We start from the raw sequence: 23,206 nt of genomic DNA on the forward strand, positions 1-23,206 counted from the left end.
CTGTAGCTGAGCAGAAAGTTAAGCAAAATGTCAGTATCTCAAATGTATCTCTGTTTATAGGAACTAATAGAGGAGTTTTCTCCGTAATAGAATGTGCTGTCTTTCATATGCTTGCAAACACCAACATATGCATGCATAAATTTATACATGTATATTTTCATGTACTTATAAATGTATGTTTGTGTATATAAAGAATATACATACTGTGCTAACTGTACTTGCTCTATATTTTTTTATATTCAAAACTTCAAAGAAATACTTCCACAAAATGTGTTTGGCTAACAATTAAATAACTACTTTTTTTTTTTTTCAATCAATCTTACAAATGTATAGGCTATTCTTCTGAAGCCTTTTCAGAGAGAAAGGGAACCAGAGCTGAAGTGAGCTGCAAGTGGACATCATCTTCATTGAAACAACAGGTCTATTCCTTTACTCAAAGTCTTACATTAGGACAAACAATAATTTCAAATCTTGTAATTGCTACAATGATAAGGTACGTGAGAGGCAGTGATATTGTGGTCTGCATTTCCAGTAGCACAATTCTGAGACCTATAAACGGAGAATTTTTTCCTCACACTAGAATTTCATCTACAGCACTCTCAATTCCAAATAACTGCCCACTTTACTTCCACATGTTGCATGGAATGCACTCATCAAGGTTCTCTCAAGTGCTGTCACAGTTCCATGGCACCATCCCTAGCGCTGTTCAAGAAGTGTTTAGAGGAGGTGCTAAGGGATTTGATTTAGTAGGTCAGTGGGTAGGGATGGTGATAGGAGGATGGTTGGACTAGATTATCTTGTAGGTCCTTTCCAACCAAATTTATCTATGAATCTATGCACAACAGCATCACAGTGCTGTCCTCCATTAGCAACGTATGCTAAAGACAACTACATGGGCAGGCATAGCTTTATGTATTTTCCCCAGAGGAAGCCAGGAGTATCCAAGGTATTTTATCTTTATAATCATCAATGAGAGAACATAAGCCTGCAAATCTTTCAGCTCAGAGTCCCTCTTAAGTACAAAATTTTTGGCTTAACAATGCATGTATTTTTGGAGATACAAACATCTTCACAGCTTTACATTCCACTAAAATGCTGCAGCTAGATTTTCCTGCACTTGTTCTATGGATGTAAAACTACTGAAAAAATGTATCAACATTTTAGAAACTGAATTTTGGTTCAGTGACAAAAGAAAAAAAAAAAAAGATCTTAACGTCTAGTGAGAACAAAGTTATTTCAAAAACTGCTGAATATTTAAATCTGACATTTTATGTCTGTTTAGTCTATACTAATACACATGCTTCATAAAAGAGAAGAAATATCATTATAAAAAGTATGAATTTAAAAACATTCCTCAGAGGATTACATATCCTCATCATAAACATGAATGTTGAACTGTACCTGTTAGATATTTAGTGTACTGAGCTATATGAACCACTTTCAAAGGAGCAAAGTCAGTTCCTCCTCTCATCCAAACTTTCTAAATAGGCCTGCACTCCATTCGAAAAGTTGTGTTACAAATTTTGCAAAATCAACAATAGCAAAATAAATGGTTAAGGAGTAAAGCCTGTGGTACAGAGAGGAGCAGACTAGATGAGCACAAGAACACCTCCCTACTCACAGGTTGTTGCAGTGGTGCTCTCTAAATTCAACATGTAACCCAGTTTAACAGCGCCGTGTATGCTGCAATTTGTCTTCTCTCTGCTTTTTTCCACATCCCAAAGCAGAAGAGCCTGGCACTCATAGCTGCTGTCTCCCTCTGTTTCTTTTGACCTGAATTTCTCTCTCCCTTTTCTGCCCTGCATTCCTGCCTCTGCCCCATCTCTTCCCCACTCAGCTCTCAGCAGCTCCCAGGCAATCCTCTCCGGGATGCATCCCTCTTTGAGAAGCACCACCCTACTGAAATAAACTTGCTGAAATGGGACAACAAACTTATTGAGTTTTCTCTCAGTTTAATGAGAATAATTGGTAGTATCTACTACTTAATTAGGAGAGTATTAGGATAATGTCTGCTTAATGGACGTGCTTATAGCAAGTACCAAGTAACTGGATTGTTTTCTAAAACCTTCCAAAGTGACCAGTCATGGTTTTCAATACATGTACAGTTCTGTTGTTTTAATAAACAGATGTCAACCATGGGCAGGTGTAGTTTTAAGAAAGAACTTCAGACCAGGAAAGAAGTTTAAAAGAAGTGATTTTAAGTAAAAATCCCCTACATAATACTCAATTTCTGAAATAGTAGATTCAGCTATAAAGAAATAAAAACGAATGATGCATTTCAATCCTGTCTCCTTGTTTTGTTTAAAAACAAAAACAAAAACAGAAAACAAACATATTTGCATGCCTCTCAGAGATGTAGTATCTTAAATTTAAGGCCATGTTAATAATGGAATTAATAACAGTGTGCTAACAGAATTTAGACAGAGGTGTGTGATCATAATGTCCAATTCTTTTTGCAAGGAATGCGCTTTTTATCATCCCTCAGCATTCTGGAAACCACTTTCTCAAGCTTGAGAAACCTCTTTTGACTTTTCAAGAACAGTGTTTATTCAGATCACTACCATATCTTGCTATCATATTAGCAACATGTTTTAAATTAGCTCTGTTAAATAAATGTCAATAAAGGAACAGAAACAACTGCTGTTTTTTACGTTTCCTTGTTTGTTTGCTTTTAAAAATGGCTAAAAATGGCTACAGATACAAGTTTCAAAGAAAATATTCTGCCATTACCTTCCCCTCAGCTACATGGCTTTAAATAAGGGGAGGGTATCTTATAAATGGTTTGGGAATGTGAGGGAATGTTCTCATAGTTCACTGATGATGGTCATATGGGTTTCCATGTCATATCAACGTATCGCGGATTTTTAATTAAGTTCATACTGTTTGAAGTAGCTGGCAGTGATGCTTGCACTGCACAGAAATACTCCACCATAAGTGAAATGTGATTTGCTGTTCAGAAATATTGTTACATTAAAGTCTCCCGGTATTTGGGAAAGAAGCTATAGTGCTTCCAAACTACAGTTTAAAACATGTATAACCTCTCAGTAATAACAGTAAAAAACTGAAAGAAATACTTTTGTAGTCACTTGATGTCACAGGTATGAAACCAGTACACTAAAGACTAGAATCATGGCTTGTGACTCAATACACTATTTTTGGTAATGATACATAGAAGTGACTGTGCTAATAAGAGCCAGCATCCCCATTTGCTGGTAAATGTCTAAAGACAAAACCCACCTTACACATTTCTGTGCTTAAACAAGACCAGCCTAGCACAGCCTAGCCACACAGAACCTCAACCAAGTGCCCAGTGAACTCTCACACTGCAACTCTGGAGATTAAAAGTTGCTGGCTACTACAGATATGAGGTTTTTGACCTGCAGTGACCAGCTGCAGATTAGCGAATGAATAACTTAACTGCATTTTGAACCTTGGCTCCTCAGCCCCTCACAGCACTACCCAATAAACTGTTCTGTGAGGCTATCTTCCAGGAAAAGTGTAGCTTTGGCACTGAACCTCCCAGATCCCATTAAAGGGTCTCTGCTGTATCCCATTGCTTGCCTGGTCCAACCCTGCACACTTTCTTCCCACGGATTCCCGTCACAGCCACGTTGAATCCTCTTTTCCTTATCAGGATGATACAGGCCTGCACCATGCACTCCTCCTTGTGACAAGACCACATGAATAAGGGCAGGATCCAGCAGCTCATTGTTTCATTTCACAAAATCCTGCCATGGGCACAGATTAACACCAAAAACTAGATGGCTGCCGACAAAGGAAATCACATCTTAAAATGCCTCTACTCATTACCACAGCCATGGCATCACCCACAGCTTGAACTTCATCACAGGCCGTGTGGTTCTGCGCTGCTTCCTGAGAAGCACTGAATGCTGTCACAATATCTGTAAATCTGTATATCAACTGTAGACTGAAAAAAACAGTCCTGTACGAAATTATTTATGTGTCTATCAAAACAGTGACATCACACTAAACCTCAAGAAAAGACAGAAATATGTAGCTGATCTCTTTTTAGCATAAAAGACTTGAAAAGGAATCTTTCTCTTTCTTTCAAGAAATGTCAAGAAATCAAAAATCAAGAAAAGTAAAGCCTCTTAGGGCTTTACTGCCACCTATCATACGGCAACAAAATATAATGGAATATTGGTGGGGAGGTCCAACCTCTATGGCCATACCATCACTAACTGCCTCTGAAGTTGTGGGCTTACATCATTAAAGAGGAGGCATTCATAGCAACCCTTGTATTTCTCTAGGAATGCTGGGCAATTAATAAATATTTTTGTCATGTGTAGATATGACAGTAAACCTGCCCAGTACAAAAGGGAAATACCATTACCTTCTGGCATCCAAGTACCATCTTAGTTCCATATGAAAATACTGATATTTCCTTTTCTTGGGACTATCAACTGCTATCCTTGCAGCAGAATGGAAGTAGAAGTGGAAAGAAATTGAAGGAAAACAATGTCCAACTGTGCCCACAGGTACAAAGACCAGTAGCTCTGAGCAAGAGTATTGTGCCAATTTGGCATAGTTATGGGAACAGATCATTAAAACTATCTAAAGAGGAGATTTATTACTGTAAATATAAGTATATCAATAGATGTTTATAAGTATTTAGATAAAGATATAAGGAATTCTTAAATTCATATTGAAATAGGAATTAAATGCCTAGAAAACTTTTGAGATCAAAGATTCATTCTTTGTTCTTAAAAAGCAACTTTCTTAAGATTTGTGATGGCTGTAGGCAGATTTTTTCAGTAGTAGTGATGCAGTGGGGTAAGTTATTTCATAAAGAAAGAGTTTTGAACACTTTGGAATTTACGATTACTGGCTGACTCTTAGATGAGAAAATTAAAGAACATGATTAGCCATTGAGCTTTCTCAAGTAAACAACTAGAGTTTAAGTATTCTGAAGTCCTGACAGGGACCTTGCTCCATCACATCTGCTGACAGTGCTGTGGCACTGCTGATGAAGTCAACTGGTGCTTATTCCTGTTGCAACTGTGAACAGCACTTAAATCGTTTTTGTTCAAGACACCCAACCTTCTCCTACTCTGAGATGTACATTGTTAATATATTTCAAGACAGAAACTTGAAAGATCTGAAAAGTATTTGACATCTGGCACAGTGACTCAATTAATTACCATGCTGAATTAATTAGCTCACTCTGTCTCCTAAGCCAACAGCAATGAGTCTTTATTCAGCACCACAGCAATGCCTGAGATATGAAGCTCTTTCACAGGATATTACAAGTACTGACTGTATAAAGTGCAGCGTGAAAAGACAGCAAGTAAGCAGTAACTGTTAGGTAAATGAATCCTGTGAGGCTAACAGTCCTATATTGCTAACACAGAAAATCAGTGAAGTCAGGTGAAAAACCTATGCATAACCACCAACACATTTTCCAAGGAGGAGTCCAGCTGCAAGAATTGTGATACCTACCTGAGTTTCACTGTATTTTTCTTTCCTTTTCTCTCACATGAAAGCTTTTTCTTTTTTTTTTCCCAAAGATTATTCGATGTCTATAGCAATGTAATGTTTGAAGTACTCATTAAGAAACGAACTAAACCTGACATCAGTGGCTGATATAAAAGTTTGATTAAATTCTAGGGACATAAGGCTCTACCCAAATGAGCTTTCCAAAACAGAAATAAACAACTTAAGCAAACGAACACAAACTCCCCTCATGAACAACAGAGAGCATGTATGGCAATGAGGAAAGTAACCAAACGTGCAAAGCAAACAGAAAGATCATGAATAGATGAGAATCATTTCAAGGGAAAAAAAAATGCTGAAGGAGAAGCGTAGAAGCTGGCACTGGGTTTGTGCCGTTTAAACAGTAAATTAGGGGTCTATCAAAGGATTTACATTTCTTTACACAGCTTTTTAAATTAATAAATGTAAGGCTGCAGAAAATACCTGATACTTGGGAAAAGGAGACATTATTTAAAAACACAGAATAATTCAGTGTGGAAGGCACCTCCAGTCCAAACTCTGCTTAAAGCACAGCAAACTTCAAAGTTAGATTCAACTTTGAAGATTACTCAAGACCATATCCAATTCAATTTTGACTGTCTCAGAGAATGGAGGTCAAAAGAATATTGCTAAGGTCTACATTTCTGTTTACAGGAACCTTTTCATATTACAAAATGCGTTTATAATAAATAGCAGGCAGAACAAAAATAAAATCTATCGTGTCAGAAAAAAAAAAAATTAGACTTTCTAAACTGACAAGATGCAAAAGAGAATCTTTCCAGCTTAGTGAAGACAGAAGTCCTTCTGAACATTTCTATCCCACATCTCCCTGAATTAGCCTGGGAAAGTTGTTCCATCTCATGATAACCACCTAAATTAAAAGTTAGCTTTTGTCACTACAGTTTCATTAAAAATCAGAATGTTTTAAGTCCAATTTTCAAACTAATAACAGACTCTAATATATGCCTGTTCAACTGAAGGAGAAGAAAGCTCCTACAGGAAGGATTGCAGTTGTTCCATCTCTGCTTCAGAATACAGAAATGAAATTAATATAATAAATTGCTGATATGTTACAAATTGATCCTAAGGATATCTGATAACAATAACTTCTGTAGTGAAAGGCAATCATCTCCCATACTCAAACATTAACTTCATGTTTCATACACCTGTGGAAGTGGTAGAAGGGGACAGGGCAATAGGGACAGCACAAAGCTGTCTGTTCCTAAGGTTTTCTATGGACTGACTTCAAGCCACATCAGTACTAAGGTTTCTGTTGAATGGAAGTTGATGAGAGAGGTGATTGTGGAATTTGAGAAAGTGCATTTGAACTGTAGGTAGTTGTCACAAATAAGATTTTGTGAAAAATATTTTGAGAATGTTTGTAGACTAAAAGACTAAGAATAAAATAAATGAAGAAATAAAACCAAAAGGAAAGAAATGGAGAAGAGAAAATGGAGACAGATGTTCAAATTTTCCATTTTTCTCTAAGTGTAAGACACTTTCAGCATCCAGTACTTTTGAAAATGCATCCTTTATCCAGGTGACTGAGCATTTGCAGAAATAAACATTCAGCAAGCTTTTCTAAATAGATGTCAAATATAACGGCATAGGTTCTCCAGGGAAGAGTGAAAGAATTTCAGCTTCCTCCTCTCTTCCAGCTCCACATGTCCCCTCTCTCATGTGTCCACTGATGCTGCTTTAGCAACTCAACACTCCCCACTCCTCAGTTCCTCCAGTGACAGGATGATATCACTTACACTAGGAAGTTCAGCTTCTCAATTTACGGCAGAGCTACATCTGCCCCAAATGTGAGCAATACACGACCGCGTAATAGTTCCATGGGTCTTTATGTTAAAGCTTTATTCAAGATCTGTAACATCATGTAGTGATAGAGCTGAAATAGTGATTCTTTAGTAGCACTTCATGGGGCAACGTATATTCCCAAATTACCTAAACCCTTTTTTCTAGAAATATTTGTTGCCTTTTTTTTTTTTTTTTACTATGGGCTCACCTTTCCAGATATTCCTGGAAAATTGATCTGAACTATATACAGGTAATATTGAAGCTAAGGGTTAAAGCCAATCCAAACAAAAATGAAATGAATACGTAGGAACAACTTGGATTTTCTGCACATGGAACTGAGGTCAGCCAAGTGTTACTTATAAGTGATATGGCCCACATACTTTCTGCAATCAAAATAATAATTTAAAAAAGACCAATTAAGAATATATTATATGTCAAATGTTTTTCAATATCTTCCAAAAAAATTGTAAGTTGATGAGAGATCTTTCTGGGTTCAATAGTCTTATTATTGAGGCAGACTTAATGAATTTTAGCTTTAACCAGTGTAGCTATTTATCTTCTATGTCATTCAATAATATAAATTAAATATCTAGCAATTGATGCTATCAAAAATTGTAAAAGCTACTAAAAACCAGATACTGCTGCTGAAAGGGAGCAGTGTAGTTCAGTAAACAAGGAGGCAATGCTTCCTTTTTCCTGTAAAATAACAAGGTTACTATTATTAACCTGTGTTCCATATAACTCCACGTGGACAGCTGCCATAGGTGCACTAACTGGAAGTGATCCCAATACCACTGTCCACGAGAGCTAACAAGGCCTCTTTTCCAAATGTTCCAACTGCGTAATGACCCAGGCTGACCCCACGGAGCAAGGTGCCCAGGAGCACCTACGTACCAAGGTGTTGTTGTTGAGATCCATCTTCCCTGTGAAGGGCCCCCACGTCGTCCCCACTGGGAGCTGCTGCCGACTCTGGACCTTGCGTTCCCCATCCTTCTGGACAACCTCCAGTTCCCCTGTAAACAAAGAGCAAAAGTGGTGTTTAGAGGGTTTACCCTTTCCCTGACAGCAGCTACTTCTGTGTTTGCTGTGTATAGATAGCATTCAGAGGATCCCTTGAATGAGATTTAATTACGATTGTCTGAAAAAAGCAACCAATCTGATCATCTTGCAGAAGAAAAACAAACCTCTTCCCTTACTATTCTATTCAAAAGTAATCCGGAAGGTTACATTTTTTTTTCTCCCTTTTCTCATGCAGTAAGGTTTGAAGACAATTTTAATCAGAGGAGTGGATTCAAAAAAGTTCTTAAAAAATGCTGAAGAGGGAGAAGACGATAGCTGAGAGTGCAACAGCCCCTGGTACACGAGCCTCCATGATCCATTTCACTGTCAAAAGAGCACATTCTGAAGCATTTAGCTCCTAAATACTTTTTAAACATATTTCACAGTGAGAAAATCCAGAGCAACTTCACTGATTTTGAAGACACTACTAAAAATATTTACTAGAATTACAACAATAGAGATTTTGAACAGAGTTCAAGCTAGGCCCAAAATAATTTAAGTTGCTAGATTAAGATTTTAACACACTGTGTAAAAGCAACGGAGGGGTAATGAACGATTTTAGTTTTTAGTGTGTACTAATTCTTCCGTGTTCAAAAGGTTACTTTATTTTTGAAAGTATGGACTTTAACGCCTTAAAGTGTTACTTCAGTTCACTTTAACTATTCTGGTTTTGTTAATTTTATTACAGGATAAAAAAAATACTCTGGACAACTCTCCTTTGCAAAGCAATTTCCTCAAGAAGTCTGTTTCCCTATGAACAAATACTACAGTTAAAAGTGTGATAGCAGCTACACTCTAAAACAGTACATATAAATTCTGTTTTCCAACTTAAAGACGGATGAAACCTAGTAATGGGGAAGGGCTTAGTGCTTTCCTCATCAGACATTTCACATTTGCTCAAGTTGTTACTCAGGTTTGCTCTTCCTGCAGGTGGGCACAAAGGCTGCAAATAGGCTGCTGCCCCTGGTGCAGAACTCCCCCCCTCCCTGCAGCACTCCTTCTGCTGTCTGCTAAGTTCTCTTCCTCCCTCCAAGCAGCAGCAATGCTTGCTGTTCACAGCAGCACATCCCTTCTTGACAACTCTCCCCCTAATCAGGGCCATGCTTTTGCACAAACAGTGGGAAGTCCAACTATGCAAGAAGTAAACTCGTTCCAGATTTAGAACTGGCAAGTGCTGAGAAATTAACCTTGGGCTTGAGGAAGTGAGTAACTCCTCCTGGCTTACAGACAGTCACCACAGACTTCCCCCAATGAGCCATTCCCGTGAACGCCTGCATTTATGCCTCAGCCAGGCTGCAAAGGTTCTCTTGAGTTAATCTTGACCATTTTCCAAAGGGGAGACTTGGCTCCTGCTTCCATTTCCAAGCACAGAAATCTAAATTTCACCTCTGAGTGTTGCAGATTACAAAACTACTCTATGTAAAATTGTGCATCAGGTCCTCCTTGCAAACTGGAACAAATCTGGGAAATAGAGCTGTACCAGTTTACAAAAGCTTGCATGTATGCCGGTGAGTTATCATCATGACAGGGCTCTGACAGCTTAAATGGCAGTATGTAAGCAGCAAAGCTTATTATGTCTACATTATATGTCATTTACATATGTGATATATATGCATCCAAACAGAAATATACATATATATGCATTTTTTTTTCCTTCTCACAGGTACACAGTCACAAATCTTTTGAATCTTAAAATATTTCTTTGTATGTTAATTACAGAAGACAGGAGTCTTTCTGGTACTACAAGGCAAATTGATCACTTACACATACTGCAGCATTTTCCTTCTACATAGAGATGAAAACTGTAGCATTTACTTGCTTTTACACCCTAAAAAACAGCCATGTCTATGGACATGTCACATTTAACTGATACCAGAGGAATCATGAGAATCTTTGAAAACCCTTTTAAAAAATAATTCAGCCTCCCTTTCTGCCACTGACATTTTTCATCTGAAAAGGGTTCAGACACAGTCAAACAGTGACTCCTTATCTGTACCTGTGGATTTACAAGCAGGCCTGTCTTTTAATGGATTAAGAACGACAAACTTGGGGCAGATCATCCAGTGATATCCAAAAACCTACCTAAGTTTTAAGGTACACATCATTACACTTTATATTTTAAATAAGATTAATAACACAAATCTTATATCTGATAAGTATTTCAGGTTTGAGGCAGACATAAAAATGAGCCACTATTTTTCAAAAGTGTATTTTTTCCTCCATTTAAGAGTTGAGTAAGTTAATATAAATTTTTTCTCTTTTGTTACAGTCCCATGATATAGTTTAATTGATACTTTCCAGTATGTATTAATACACCAAATGCACTGCAGATGGGATGACAACACACAGAGCTCTACTGGAGCTCTATTTCCCTTCCACTAAGACCACCATACCAGAGATCAGTAGAATGCTTCTCTATGGTCACTCAGCATTAACAGCATCCATTTTAATATGAGGGATGTATGTACACATTAAGAGTAGCAAAAAATAACCTGCTGATGTGTTCTGGCAAACAAATGTGTTTTGGTCACAAAAAAGGTGCAGCACGTTACAGTTTGATCCTTAGGAAGATCACCGTCACCAAAAATCATTGGTGAAGAAAGAAAATGTAATGGTAAGGGAGGATAATTTAAAAAATAGTACAGCAAAGTAAGGTCTACTATCATCTGCTTAAATTATTTTTTCCTACCAGACACATCTTCATCCCTTTTGTAGAAACACAACATACAATCCTTTGTCTGCACTAAGCAGGGGAAGGCCAGGGGCGGGTACAAGGGTTTGTAAAAGAAAGATAGCAAATGTCACTATTAAAAATCCTCTGATGAATACCCTCTGACCACCGAGCAAAGAGTCTTCAACTTTCCTGCATTCATTTACAACCTTTTGCTCCTCTGAAATTTCATATTTGTTAAATGGTATCAAAACTGTGATAACGGATTACATCAGGAAGAGTGGCTGAGATTTCTTTGCCATACTAGCACTGGCAGCTGGAAGTGCAAAGCCTCAGCCAGCACTGAATCTTCACAGGTGAGGTAGTGTTTTCTTTTTTTATTATTATTTTGGAGGGATTTGTTTGTTTCTTTCCCCAGCTTCTCCTTCAGGAACACACTTATTTCCAGCTTGCTGAGTAAGTTTATACAAAATATTTGAGACACATAGTATGGGCTAATCAATTTTGGTAAAAGATAATGCTGTTAGTGCTGAGGGCTGTTTCTCTTATCTTGTTGATGTAGCATACTTTTAAAGTCTGTGATTACTCAAAGACTTATGATAGCTGCACTGTAAAAGAAGCCCCAAGTCATGACTCACTAGTAGAGCTACAAAACATCCCATGGCTTTTAAGATATTAGGCCACCTTGGTGGATACAAAACCAGAATGAAATGACTCAATTTAGGACTCTTTCCTGACATTAACATATTGTCTTAGGGATGTCACAAAGGGCTAGTATAAAACAGAAGGTGGAGGGTTAGTTTAACCTTGCCTTTTTGTAAAGTAATCTCAGGATCATTTTTAAAAATTCATGCGCAGTGTAGGTGAATCTGACAACAGATTTTGACCCTTAGGAGAATTTGACTACAGTTTGAACACCAGAAGAATTCAACTGTAAATAGCATTTCTGAACAAAGGAGTTCTGGCTTTCATCCACCTGCCCACACTTTGGAACAGGAAACAGAGGAGTCCATATCTGAAGGTGAGTGAAGAGCTGAGTTTTGGGGCAGAAAAAGGGAAGTACTTCGTTCAGAAATAACTTTAACCAGATTGATAAATGTTTAACATTTCTAAGCAAGTCACTGATAGCTTTGGCTTTAGTAAGGCTTTTTGTTTTGCTTTGTTTGTTTTTGTTTTTATCAGGAATAGCTCTCTAAGTGGTGTCAGCTAAAAAGGATGAGCAAGCTCTTTCTCTGCTACAATTAGGGACTGCTTACTTGACATGCATTAGCAAATGGCTCCTTCTTTGCATATTTCCTATGCATAGCCACCTGGCTTCATTAATGAATATTTTTGCACAGCAGAGAAATAGTGTGTGCTGTAGTTTCAAACAAGGACTGCTCTGAAGTCATAGCTAACGAGTGAAAAACACTCTCACAAGTTCTTAAATGCTGCCCAGCCCAGATCCAAAGATCTGCTAGCGTTGCCATGTGCACAGAACGAATTTGCAATTAATACTGGAACCAGCTAATATGTTTACTTTTGCACACAGCAGTTCAAAGAGAGCACAGAACTATCCTTCTTCCACTCATGTGATCCTTAACAAGGCATGTCCAATATGAAATGCTCATCCACTTGCTTGGCAGACATAAACTGCATTATTGAGATACCTCCTCTAAATTCTCCTCCCTCAATTTTCAACTCTCTGAGACATAACACACTCTAAACTACAGTTTCAAACATAAACTTGAAATATGGCATTCTCTATTCAAGTACTCCAGTCAAACCCTGATAAATCAGGCTGGCCATGCAGTGATCTTATCCTTTCTGACTCTTTAATAAATCGAACCTTGTAAGTTCACGCTGTTGGAAGTTGTCACTAAATGAAATTGTGACCTTATCCGATGCGTGAACTTATCCTGCTGACAACATTTATTGTGTGGATAAGAACGGGGAAAAAAAAAGAAAAAAAAAGACTTTTGATAATTGTGATCTTAGCCATACGTAACTCTAACAGATGGGATATTTTTGATGTTCCATTAATGATTTGTCTCTGATGAGACTACCCTGAAAAAAAAATAATAATGTGCTTCATAGGTAAGAGTTAGGGGCACGGGCAAGCAGCATTAGAAGTGCACAAAGAGGTAGTGGCTGACAGCAGTGAATCAGAAGCTATTACCCTAACACAAAGAGCTTTGAATTAGCTTGTAATTACACTGGAAAAGATAACATAATGGAGGTGGCAAAAAAGAAACACTCCCTTTCCACAGGACATATTCAATAGCCAAAAACTCTAAAACAAGTAACCGAGAGTCTGAAGCAGCAACCCTCAATGTGCTAAGCCATGGCACTTTGTGATGAATGAACTAATGCTTGAATACCACATCCCCTTTTCAGCACTGACTGGAAAGTTGCCACTGCCGTTGTGGAGGAGGGTTGGCTAAAAGAGCAATTCACACAGCTATGTTATGAAAACGGCCAACCATCTAACATCACCACCTCTGTCAGTCAGGGATTCAACACATCCTTTTACCTAATTCAGCACAGGAATGAGCTTGAATCCACATTTCTCTACACAGTAATCAGCTCAGTCACTATGGAATGGGAAGATCTGGGAAGTTTGGGGGTGACATTTAACTACAAGCATGTTCTGTGATGCAACCACTGTGACTATCTCACTAAAAGGGCTCATGCATATATGGAATCCAAGCAGTAACAAACTAAATCACAGCCAACCTTGAAAAGAAATTTTACAATTTCCTTTGCAGTAAAAATTGCACTTCAAGCATTGTCCAGAACAAAATGCAAAATTGAGTTTTGCTGCCCCAAATAAGAGGACGTAGGCCTGGACACTGCTAAGGGAGCAGCCTTCTTCCTCTGAAGTCATGGCCATCCCCCTGCAATTCTTTCTCTGCCCCACTCCTCTCTGGTCCCTTCCATTCCAAGGAGCGAGGCCAGCACAGCCTTTTAGAGTGATGGCTCTGATTGGATCAGACACAAGGATAACCCACAGGTTCAAGCCACTGCTCTCCTCTGCCTGGAGATAGATGCAGGTCTTCATAGCAGACACAAAGCAGGAGAAGCTGCCACATGGCTTCCCTCCTCACTGACCTGCTGCATGTTGCTGCACCTCGCCAGCGCTCCCACAGAACTGTGCAATCTAGGTGAGGATGAGACACGAAAAACCTTCTCCAACTTCAGTAACAAAACCCTCACTTCACTGTACCTTTCTTTATAGCACTGAAAGTCAGAAGCAGTTTATCTCTCCTACCTGCTGCTAGTACTGAAAATGGCAGAGTGCAGGTACTATCCTTATCTTCACCAGCACTGTCCTACAATGGACAATAAAGAGAAGAATATTCTGAAAGTGAGGATAGGAAAAGAATAGACAAAGATATTCAGGAAAAAAAGGACCATGGAAGGTGAAAAACAAAATCCATAAACAAGGCAAGAGAGGGAGTGTCTAAGGAAATAACTGCCTATAGTTTCACGTCAGGTCCAATCAGGATACAAGGATAGCTTGGAGAAATGGAAACAGAAGATAGTCAGGAAACAGAGGGAGGCAGAATCCCTGCAGCAGTGAGGGAACACATTTGTACTTCCAGGCGTGAAACATATGGACAGAAGTGCATGAATTCACATTTAGAACCAGAATGTAAACACTATTATCCTACTTAGCCAAAGCATGTGTGTTGTTATAAGTACTTAATTTATAAGCTGAGCCACCAAAATAAACCATACTTCTTCTAATACCTCCTTGCTCAGCTGAATAATGGCTAAACTGTACACATGAAGTGTATCAGTACTGCACCCAGTGCTGTGATTTCACCTGACATCTGGCCTAAACCATTTTCTGTCTCCAAGTAGCCAGATAAGAATAGCTTAGTGCAGACAATCTTTTTTTTTTTTTTTCCTGAGAAAAAGTTTCATTACTGATTGTTTAATATACACTAGGCTCTGACTAATACCACCCCACTGGTACGGTACTCCAGCTTGTTTAGTGGGACCTTAGCTACAGGTACAAAAGCTGCTCCAGATTCCCAACTGCAGTGCAGAAATCAACTTGGTGATGTGAAGACACATCATGCCCTACAACAGTTTCAGAGTCCACAGTTTCAAAAGAAACATGTGCACTGATACTATACATACTTACAATGTAAAGTTGAGCTCTATTTGTAAGTTCTTCATTTGTTTATATAAATTCTATACAGAGGAAAGATTTACACTCCTATAGCGTCTCATTGCTCCTATGATGCACAGAATTAATATGAACACAACATCACATCCCACATTAGGAAAGAACAGACCTACAGTGGTGAGCACCTCTGCATCAATCATGACAATGCAACTTTGGAATTCCAAAGTGTGGGGGCTATTAATTAAAGAACTGCTAAATTGTAGTTATCTGCTTTCAAGGCTAAAGCTCAGCTATTATAAAAGCACTGTTTTGTCCTTGTTTGTTAGGAAGGAGTACATGAAGAACACTGCTGCTGGAGTCTGTTTAGCTTCTTAGTGCAATGGTTTTAATCAGCTGTATAGACTTTTCTGTTATTTGGACTGCTTTGCAAAACTTAGAGACGTACTGAAAGAAAAGTGCATTTCTCTGACACAGTCCCAAGGAAGAAGCAGTGCTTGTTCACTGCCAGCTATTAACCACAACAGAGATATTGCTACATTCCTAAATCTTTCATTGCCTTGTGCTCAAGAAATTGGATAGAAAACCAGAACTACAGAAAGCTACAGCCAATGGGGCAACAGGTGAAAAGAACCTTCTGTCTTCCCAATTATCCTAAAATCTGTGAAAGTGTGAGATACGTTCTGATTTATGAAGGCTCTGTATCCTACTCCATTGCTAGTAACGCAGACCTGCATAGTGCTGTAATTCTACCTACTGGGGGAACTCAAAAAGGAATCTATTCAAATGACTTCAGTATTCTCAGGTTACTCCAAATCTAGTAACAAAAAGTTACAAGTTAAATTTTAGACCTTTAGAAAGGCTGTCATGGTGAAATCCTGACCCCATGATGCAATCAGCATTAACTAGCTTTAGCTTTGAGTTAACTTGCTACAAAAGCAGTTTCTACCTTCATTATCAAATTAGAAATCTCACATAAGAATAAAAATATTTTGTTTTTATTTTTATTTTCTAATAACATTCTATCTTCACATCTAGGATGCAGAATTGAAAAGATTTTTTACTCACTGTACATGCTATGGAAAAGCAGGAGTAGAGATATTTACAGAAATACAACAAACAAACAAACTACAACAACAAACACACACACACAAAAGCATCCAGTGCAACTGAAGAGCCCTCCCTGCAGTTTTCCATGAAAGAAATACTGTACTCTCCATTCTCACATGGGCACTCTATAGTGGCAAAAAGGATTCCCAATTATACTCTTAACACTGTGCAGAGCCGGTGGGTTGAGCAGCCACTTTATCCCAGATACATGCAGCTTGCTCAGCTTTGCTGCCTCTCTCTCCATCACAAATACACAATACAGAAATGCCAGACTTGGCAAGAGCAGGCTGATGATATTACTGAAGAGGGTTTCTTGATAAGATCATCGTCTGTTTCTGGACTCTCGGGTTTGCTCCCTTCCTCAGCAGAGGAACAGCCATCCCTGATAAATGTCCCTTTGTGTGCAGCTTCTCCCCTATGTATGCAAAGACATTTCAGTCCTGAGTCTGTCTGTTTTTTCAGTTGCTTCATAAAGGCAAAAAACTGAAAAAGGTATATGGAGTATTGTATGTAAAATAATAGAAAGAGATAGTTAAGAGTGTAACTTATTTGTTTCAGACTCAAACCTTTTTAAACATAACCTATTCAGAATTAATAAATTTCATAATCACCTACTTCAATCTTTTCCTAGGACTTTTGGGGATCCTTTTAGTTGAACAATACTCTCTCTATAATTTAGATCTGGACAATATTATTTTTACATATTACATTTTTAAAAAATGCTCCATATGCCATTTTACCAATATTATTGGATTTTTAATGTGTTTTGTTTTTCTTTTAATTTTACTTAAAAGTATCCAGACAGTTTGTGTCAGTGAATACAGAAATCTACTAAAGTTAGCTTAATATGAAGGTTGTTGCGTTAACAGTAATGTAATGAAAAGTATTAAATGAACAGAAATGTTTTGGAAAGTATTCGTTATAAGTCTAAAAGCAAGAGCAGTGAGATCATCTGTGACTGTATCTGTGGTATCTTCTCAGTTTACAGTACTTATGCTTAGGCATAGGAGGATCTATTTTCATCTCTCATTTGTGTAATAGCAGATGAAGTTATTTGCTTTCCACCAGATACGCATGCTCTGGGCTATAAAATCACTGCTTGGATGCTGATTTCTAGCTCAGAGTTTGTAAGTCAGAGTACCCAAATGTCTTACAAAAGAAGATGCTTTAACATGATTTCCCCATTTCTTTTCAGTGTTTGCAAAAAAATTTGTGAAAGGAGGAGAGTACAAAGAAAAAAAAAATAAAAATCTCAACAAAGACTCAGATTTATCAGTGTTTAGTGTGACCATCCAAAAGATTTAGTTACCGTGAGATTAGGAAGGAGAAAGGGGGGCTGGGACAAAGGGAGATTGAATGCCATGCTCCAGTGCATGCATGCAATATATAGTTCCATCCATTATAATTATAATTTATATGAAAAGTAAAATTATTATAAATAGAGATAAATGTAGTATAACTATAATGTACAATATCAAGATTCAAATTAATCATTTCTTTGCACTTGCTGGGGATGGTCATGCATAACAGACACATGGCTCTGCACTGCTCCAGCACTCATGAGTTATGTGCTTATCTACATCTTCTGTGATCAAGCACCAGCAGTGACCAACAGCTTTTCACCACTACTGCCAGACAGGGAATGACGGCTGGTTTTGGACATGGACCAGTACCCTCACTTGCTTTTTCCATGCCTCAGTCTGGACTATTACACTGCCTTCATACATGGCTATATCTTACCGTAGCTGGGACTTTGAAGCTGTTATATGGAGTGATGCTCATTTATAAGGCAGACTGTGTAACTAGCAGTGAAATAAACCCTTGAACAGAGATTGAGCGCAAGTCCTGAGCACTACCTAAATCCTACTCCGAGGCTTACATGAGACTTAAGTAGAATACTGGCCTTATGGCAGCCTTCTCTACAGGAATGATCTTGACCTTCCCATGAATAAGGCCCAAGGACATCATGTATGTAAAGCACATCCCAAATTATTTTGGCTTACAAACGTCCCCTTTAGGAGTGCAGGTTCTGAGCACCCCATTGCTGCTCAGACAGATGCAGTGAGGGGGGAGCACAGTGAGCAGCCTCAGCTGGCAAGTGGGTTCTCCTATGGAGTGAGAGCCTGCACAGGATGCCACATCATTCTCCTGGAGCTGACTCCCTAGTCTGACTTCAGTGCTTAGGTTTTATCTCTGAATGCATTGACTGAAAACAAGCCCACATCTTCTATGGCCTTAGTGAAAATTTCAGCCTAAATAATTTGTTCAGGGCCTCAGAGTGAGTCAATGCTGGCAAAAGATTCAGGAGTCCTCACCGCTTTGGGAAATGTCAAAGAGTGCATACAAGAAACTTATCATTTTGAGGAAGTAGAAAAGTGTTTCTGGCAAGACACAGCCATTAAATAGGAAGTATCAACAGAGATCAAAAGCATTTTAACTCAGAATATATACGGGCTTCAGAATTATTTTCTCTATGAGGAATTAAACTGTCTCTATAGTCTGATCTTTAAAAAATAATGTCAATTTATCTTATTATCCTTTTATTGTGAAATAATTTAACAATCTAAGAAGTGTAGACTGCTATTGAGTATAAAGTATTTTGAGATAAATTACTTAAGAACATAGGAAAGAATCACATCGAAGAGGCTGCAGGTTGATGTCTTCATTCTCTTTCTGATAAAACTTAAAGCTTTCAAAATAATATCATATAATATCATAAGAACTCCCCTAAAATATATCTGCTACTTTTCATCCTCTCCAATTAAAAAATAATAATAATCATATGCATTAACTCAAATAATGAAATTTCTATTTTAGCCATGACTATTATTTCAATAGACTTAGATGCCTTTAAAGTCAACAACTTTTTTTCTGATAGGAACAGACAATTTGCTGTACAGTGAATCCTGGAGAAGGACAGTTATAGTTTACCAGTGGATTTCTTCTCATGTTTTAATCTCACTTAACAAATTACATGAACAGGCTATAGAAAGCATTAACTTAACCAGATAAAAAAAAAATTAGACAAGCATATTTCACTTTCACATATCTAAGAGTGTAGCTGTAGCCATTTCAAAATCAAGCATTACTACACTGGGAAAAACCTGAACCTCAACACAAGCAATCTGAGCATTGACCCAGCCCCTCTTGGTGACTGCAGGACCTCAGTGTAATAGTTTGCATATTGCTTCACGTCCTGCAGGTACTGTGTCCTTGGCTTTGGCAGCAGGCTGGCCAACCTAGTGAGGCAGGCTTTAAACCAGGCACATCCAACCCGTGGGCTGTGGGCTGCACGCAGCCCGGCACCACTCACACTGTGGCCGCCTCCTGCCCACGCCATCATGGTGGTGACTCTTTCCACCAGCACACGGCCCTCAGCACCAACAGAGCATCGTGTGCTGGGAGCCCCACCTGGGCTGGAACCGGGACACAGGGCGCAGTGCAGTGCCAGCTCAAGCGATGGCAAATAAGCTTAGGGATTTTGACACTTTGGCAAAGCACACTCCTGGGAACAGCAAATAATATGCAGCCATGCTTTCCACTCTGATAAGGGAATTTGAGAAGGTTTCAGGATTGGTGAAAAAAGTTATCTTTTTTTTTTTGCTTATTTGTGACTCCATTTTCAGTGAACATAAACACACTACATTAATTTTCAAATACAATGCATAGAGTTGCAATTAAAAATACGATCATGCCTCTTCTCCAGACTTTTTTTAATCTCTCTCTCTTTCTTGGAGAGAAATTCCCCCCCTTCACAGTCACACCTTACTCATGTCACCACTGCTGGCATTACATGCATTTGTGAACAACTGAAGGATGAAGCACAGGAAGAAAAAATTTAACCAAAAATCTTTACTGAACACCCTGAGATCTCTCTAAGAATTGCAACTACTGCCATCGAATCAGACTGAGGCATTAGTTTCACAAAAGCAAGGCCAAATACCCCATAAATTTTATGGTTTTGTTGCTCTCTTTTTTATTATTTATTTATATTTTAATAAAAAACATTACAAATTAAAATAAGCTTTGCTGTTTTATATGCTTTAACTAGAGTATATATTTAATGAGGGCTGCACCAAAAGTAATGCCTCCTATGTTATTATGTTGGCCAGCAATGTCGGAGGTGGATGTTGGTTGCATGGCAGTGGAGGTTGAACCTTCCCACCAAAATGCCACTACACTTTGTTACCGTGTGACAGATGGCAGCAGAGGGGCAGTCTGAAAATATGGCATCTGACATAAAAGTACAGATTAGGAAAAAGTATAGAATTGAATTCCTCCATGCAGAAAAAATATCATCCACTTACATTCATTGACACTTACTGAAAGTCTGTAGAGACCAAACAGTGGATGTGAGCATGGTGAGCCGGGGGGTGGTGTATCTTTGCAGAGACAAGCAAAAGGCCAGCCACTTCAAGGGTATTTATAGCTATGGGGGATACTCTTGCATTCCTCTAGGGAAATCTGCATCCTCTGCTCACTTTCCTTTTCTGAGGTTCCCCAATAATGATGCAACAGTTACCAGGCACACACAGTCTAGGAAGTTCCTGCAGTGGATGGAAGATAACTTTCTGGTGCAGGTAGTGGAGGAGCCAATGAGGAGAGGTGTGCTGCTGGACCTTGTTCTTACAAACAAGAATGGACTGGCTGGGAAAGGTGAAGGTTGGTGGCAGCCTTGGATGCAGTGACCATGAGATAGTGGAGTTCAGGATGGAACATGGAAGAATCTTACATGGAAGAATCAGGGAGATGAGTAGGATTGCAAGTCTGGGCTTCAAAAGAGCTAACTCTGACATCTTCAAGGACCTACTTGGAGCTCCCATGAGTTAGAGCACTGGAAGGTAAGGAGGCCCAAGAGAGCTCTTTGACACTCAAGTACCACTTTTTCCATACTCAAGATCAGTACATCCCTAAGAGAAAGAAATCAAGCAAAAGTGGCAGTAGACATGTATGGATGTGCAAGCAGCTCATGGAAAAACTCATACAGAACTCTACAGAATGTGGAAAAGGAGTGTGGCTACTTTGGAGAAATATAAGAAGGTTTTAGGGCATGCAAGGATGCCACAAGGAATGCTAAGGCTAACTTGGAATTAAATATGGTGAGGAAGGTCCAGGGCAACTAAAAAAAGCTTTTTAAAATACGTCAATAGCAAGAAGAAGACTAGGGAAAATTTGGGTCCACTCCAGAATCAGGTGGGTGTCCCAATAACAGAGGACACTGAGAAGGGAGAGTTACTGAATGTCTTCTTTGCTTCAGTCTTTACTGTAAAGACGTACCCTCAGGAATCCCAGATTGGAGATAAAACTGTCTGGGAAAAGGATGACTTCCCCTTCATTGAAGACGATCTGGTCAGAGATTCCTTAGGCAAACTGAATGCACACAGACCCACAGGCCCCAATGGGATGCACCCATGAGTGCTCAGGGAGATGGCAGAAGTGAGTGCCACACAATGTGACATCTTTGAAAAGTCATAGAGAAAGGCCATTTTGTCCAGTTCTGGGCTCCTCAGTTCAAAAACGACAGGGATCTCCTAGAAGTCCACTGGAGGGCTACAAAGATGATAAAAGGACTGGAGCATCTCCCACATGAGGAAAGGCTGTGACTGTTCAGCCAGGGGAAAAGACTAAGGGAGGATCTGTTTAATGTTTATAAATATCTAAAGGGTGGTGGGAGGCAAATGAATGAGGCCAAGCTCTTCTTGGTGGTGTGCAGCAATAGAACAAGAAGTAATGTCCTAAAACTAGAACATAAGTAGTCCCATAATAACACGAATAAGAAAACCTTTATGGTAAGGGTACACTAGAACAGGCTGATAAGAGAAATTGTGGAGTCTTGTTCTATGTAGATACTCAAGACCTGTCTGGACTCCAACCTGTGAGACCTATTGTAAAGTACCTGCTTAAGCAGGGGAGCTGGACTTGATGATCTCTTGAGGTCCCTTCCAACCCCATTCTGTGAGAATGTGAGAGCTGCCTGAGGGAATAAGGAAAGCCATTGCCATTTCAGTCTTCAAAAAGGGCAAGAAGGAGTAACTTGAAAACTACAGGTCAGTCAGCCTCACCTCTGGGAAGGTGGATGGAGCAGCTTATTCTGGATGTCATCTCCAAGGAAATGGAAGAGAAGAAGGTTATCAGGGCTGTCAACATGGATTCAAGAATGGGAAATCATGATTGATTTCTCCAATAGCACACACACCCAGGCATGAAAAGAGATATCCATGTGGAGAATTGTACAACACACCAAAACTAAGAAGTAACCAAAGATGAGGAAGTAACATCCAGAGCAGTTTTCATCCAGAAATAAAAAGTCTGAATTTCTTATCTTGAGTAGAAGATTAATAATATGCAAGAAAAATTTTATTTTTGCTTTTCAGTCAGTTGCCCTAGTTCTAAATGCATGTTTCTCTCTAAGCATTTTTTCTTTTGTTTTGTTTTCAGAACAGATACCATCTTTTAAGTCTCTATACAAATATTGTAAAAACATTAGGAAACTACCTCTAGGTTCTGTCAGCAAATCTTGAGGTACTGCCTCTGAGCAAGGCTGCAGTTTCGAAGAAGTCAGTGTTTACCTGGTCCTAGAATTACCATTCACACTGTTTGGACTGGATAAGGAATAATAAAATTAAAATAAGCTAAAGATACTTCCTAACAGAAAGATTAAATGAAGACTGAATAGCGAACAAAAAATTTCAAAGATTGAATGTTCACATGCACCTGAGAATATATGTATAAATATAAGTAAACATAAGCAGTTTAAAAAGTCTTTGACAAATAAGGCTATAGCATATCTAGATACTTTTCATTTGCTTATGCTTATCCTTTTGGTAAACAGTAAAGAGCAATGGCAATTGCTTTCTGAAATGAGAGAGTTACAGATAATCAAAAAGCAGTACCAAAGAAACACAACTCAACCCTCTGCTCGCTACCATGGAGTACTTTGTCACGTACATCACAAT

The 23,206-nt window shown here is 38.7% G+C and overlaps 1 protein-coding gene across 1 annotated transcript in view; it reads right to left on the reverse strand.

Moving 5' to 3' along the window:
* The window catches only part of ZFPM2 (zinc finger protein, FOG family member 2), a 306,822-nt gene that overhangs the window by 149,105 nt on the left and 134,511 nt on the right, over positions 1-23,206 (reverse strand). Inside the window, exon 4 of the mRNA XM_065752218.1 lies at positions 8,191-8,309. Within this exon, the coding sequence (XP_065608290.1) occupies positions 8,191-8,309 (119 nt within the window). The remainder of the gene's footprint in view (positions 1-8,190; positions 8,310-23,206) is intronic.

This window comes from Cyrtonyx montezumae, unplaced genomic scaffold (assembly GCF_038088225.1).
Source record: "Cyrtonyx montezumae isolate F1298 unplaced genomic scaffold, pur_monq_1.0 scaffold_8, whole genome shotgun sequence".
Lineage (NCBI taxonomy): Eukaryota > Metazoa > Chordata > Aves > Galliformes > Odontophoridae > Cyrtonyx > Cyrtonyx montezumae.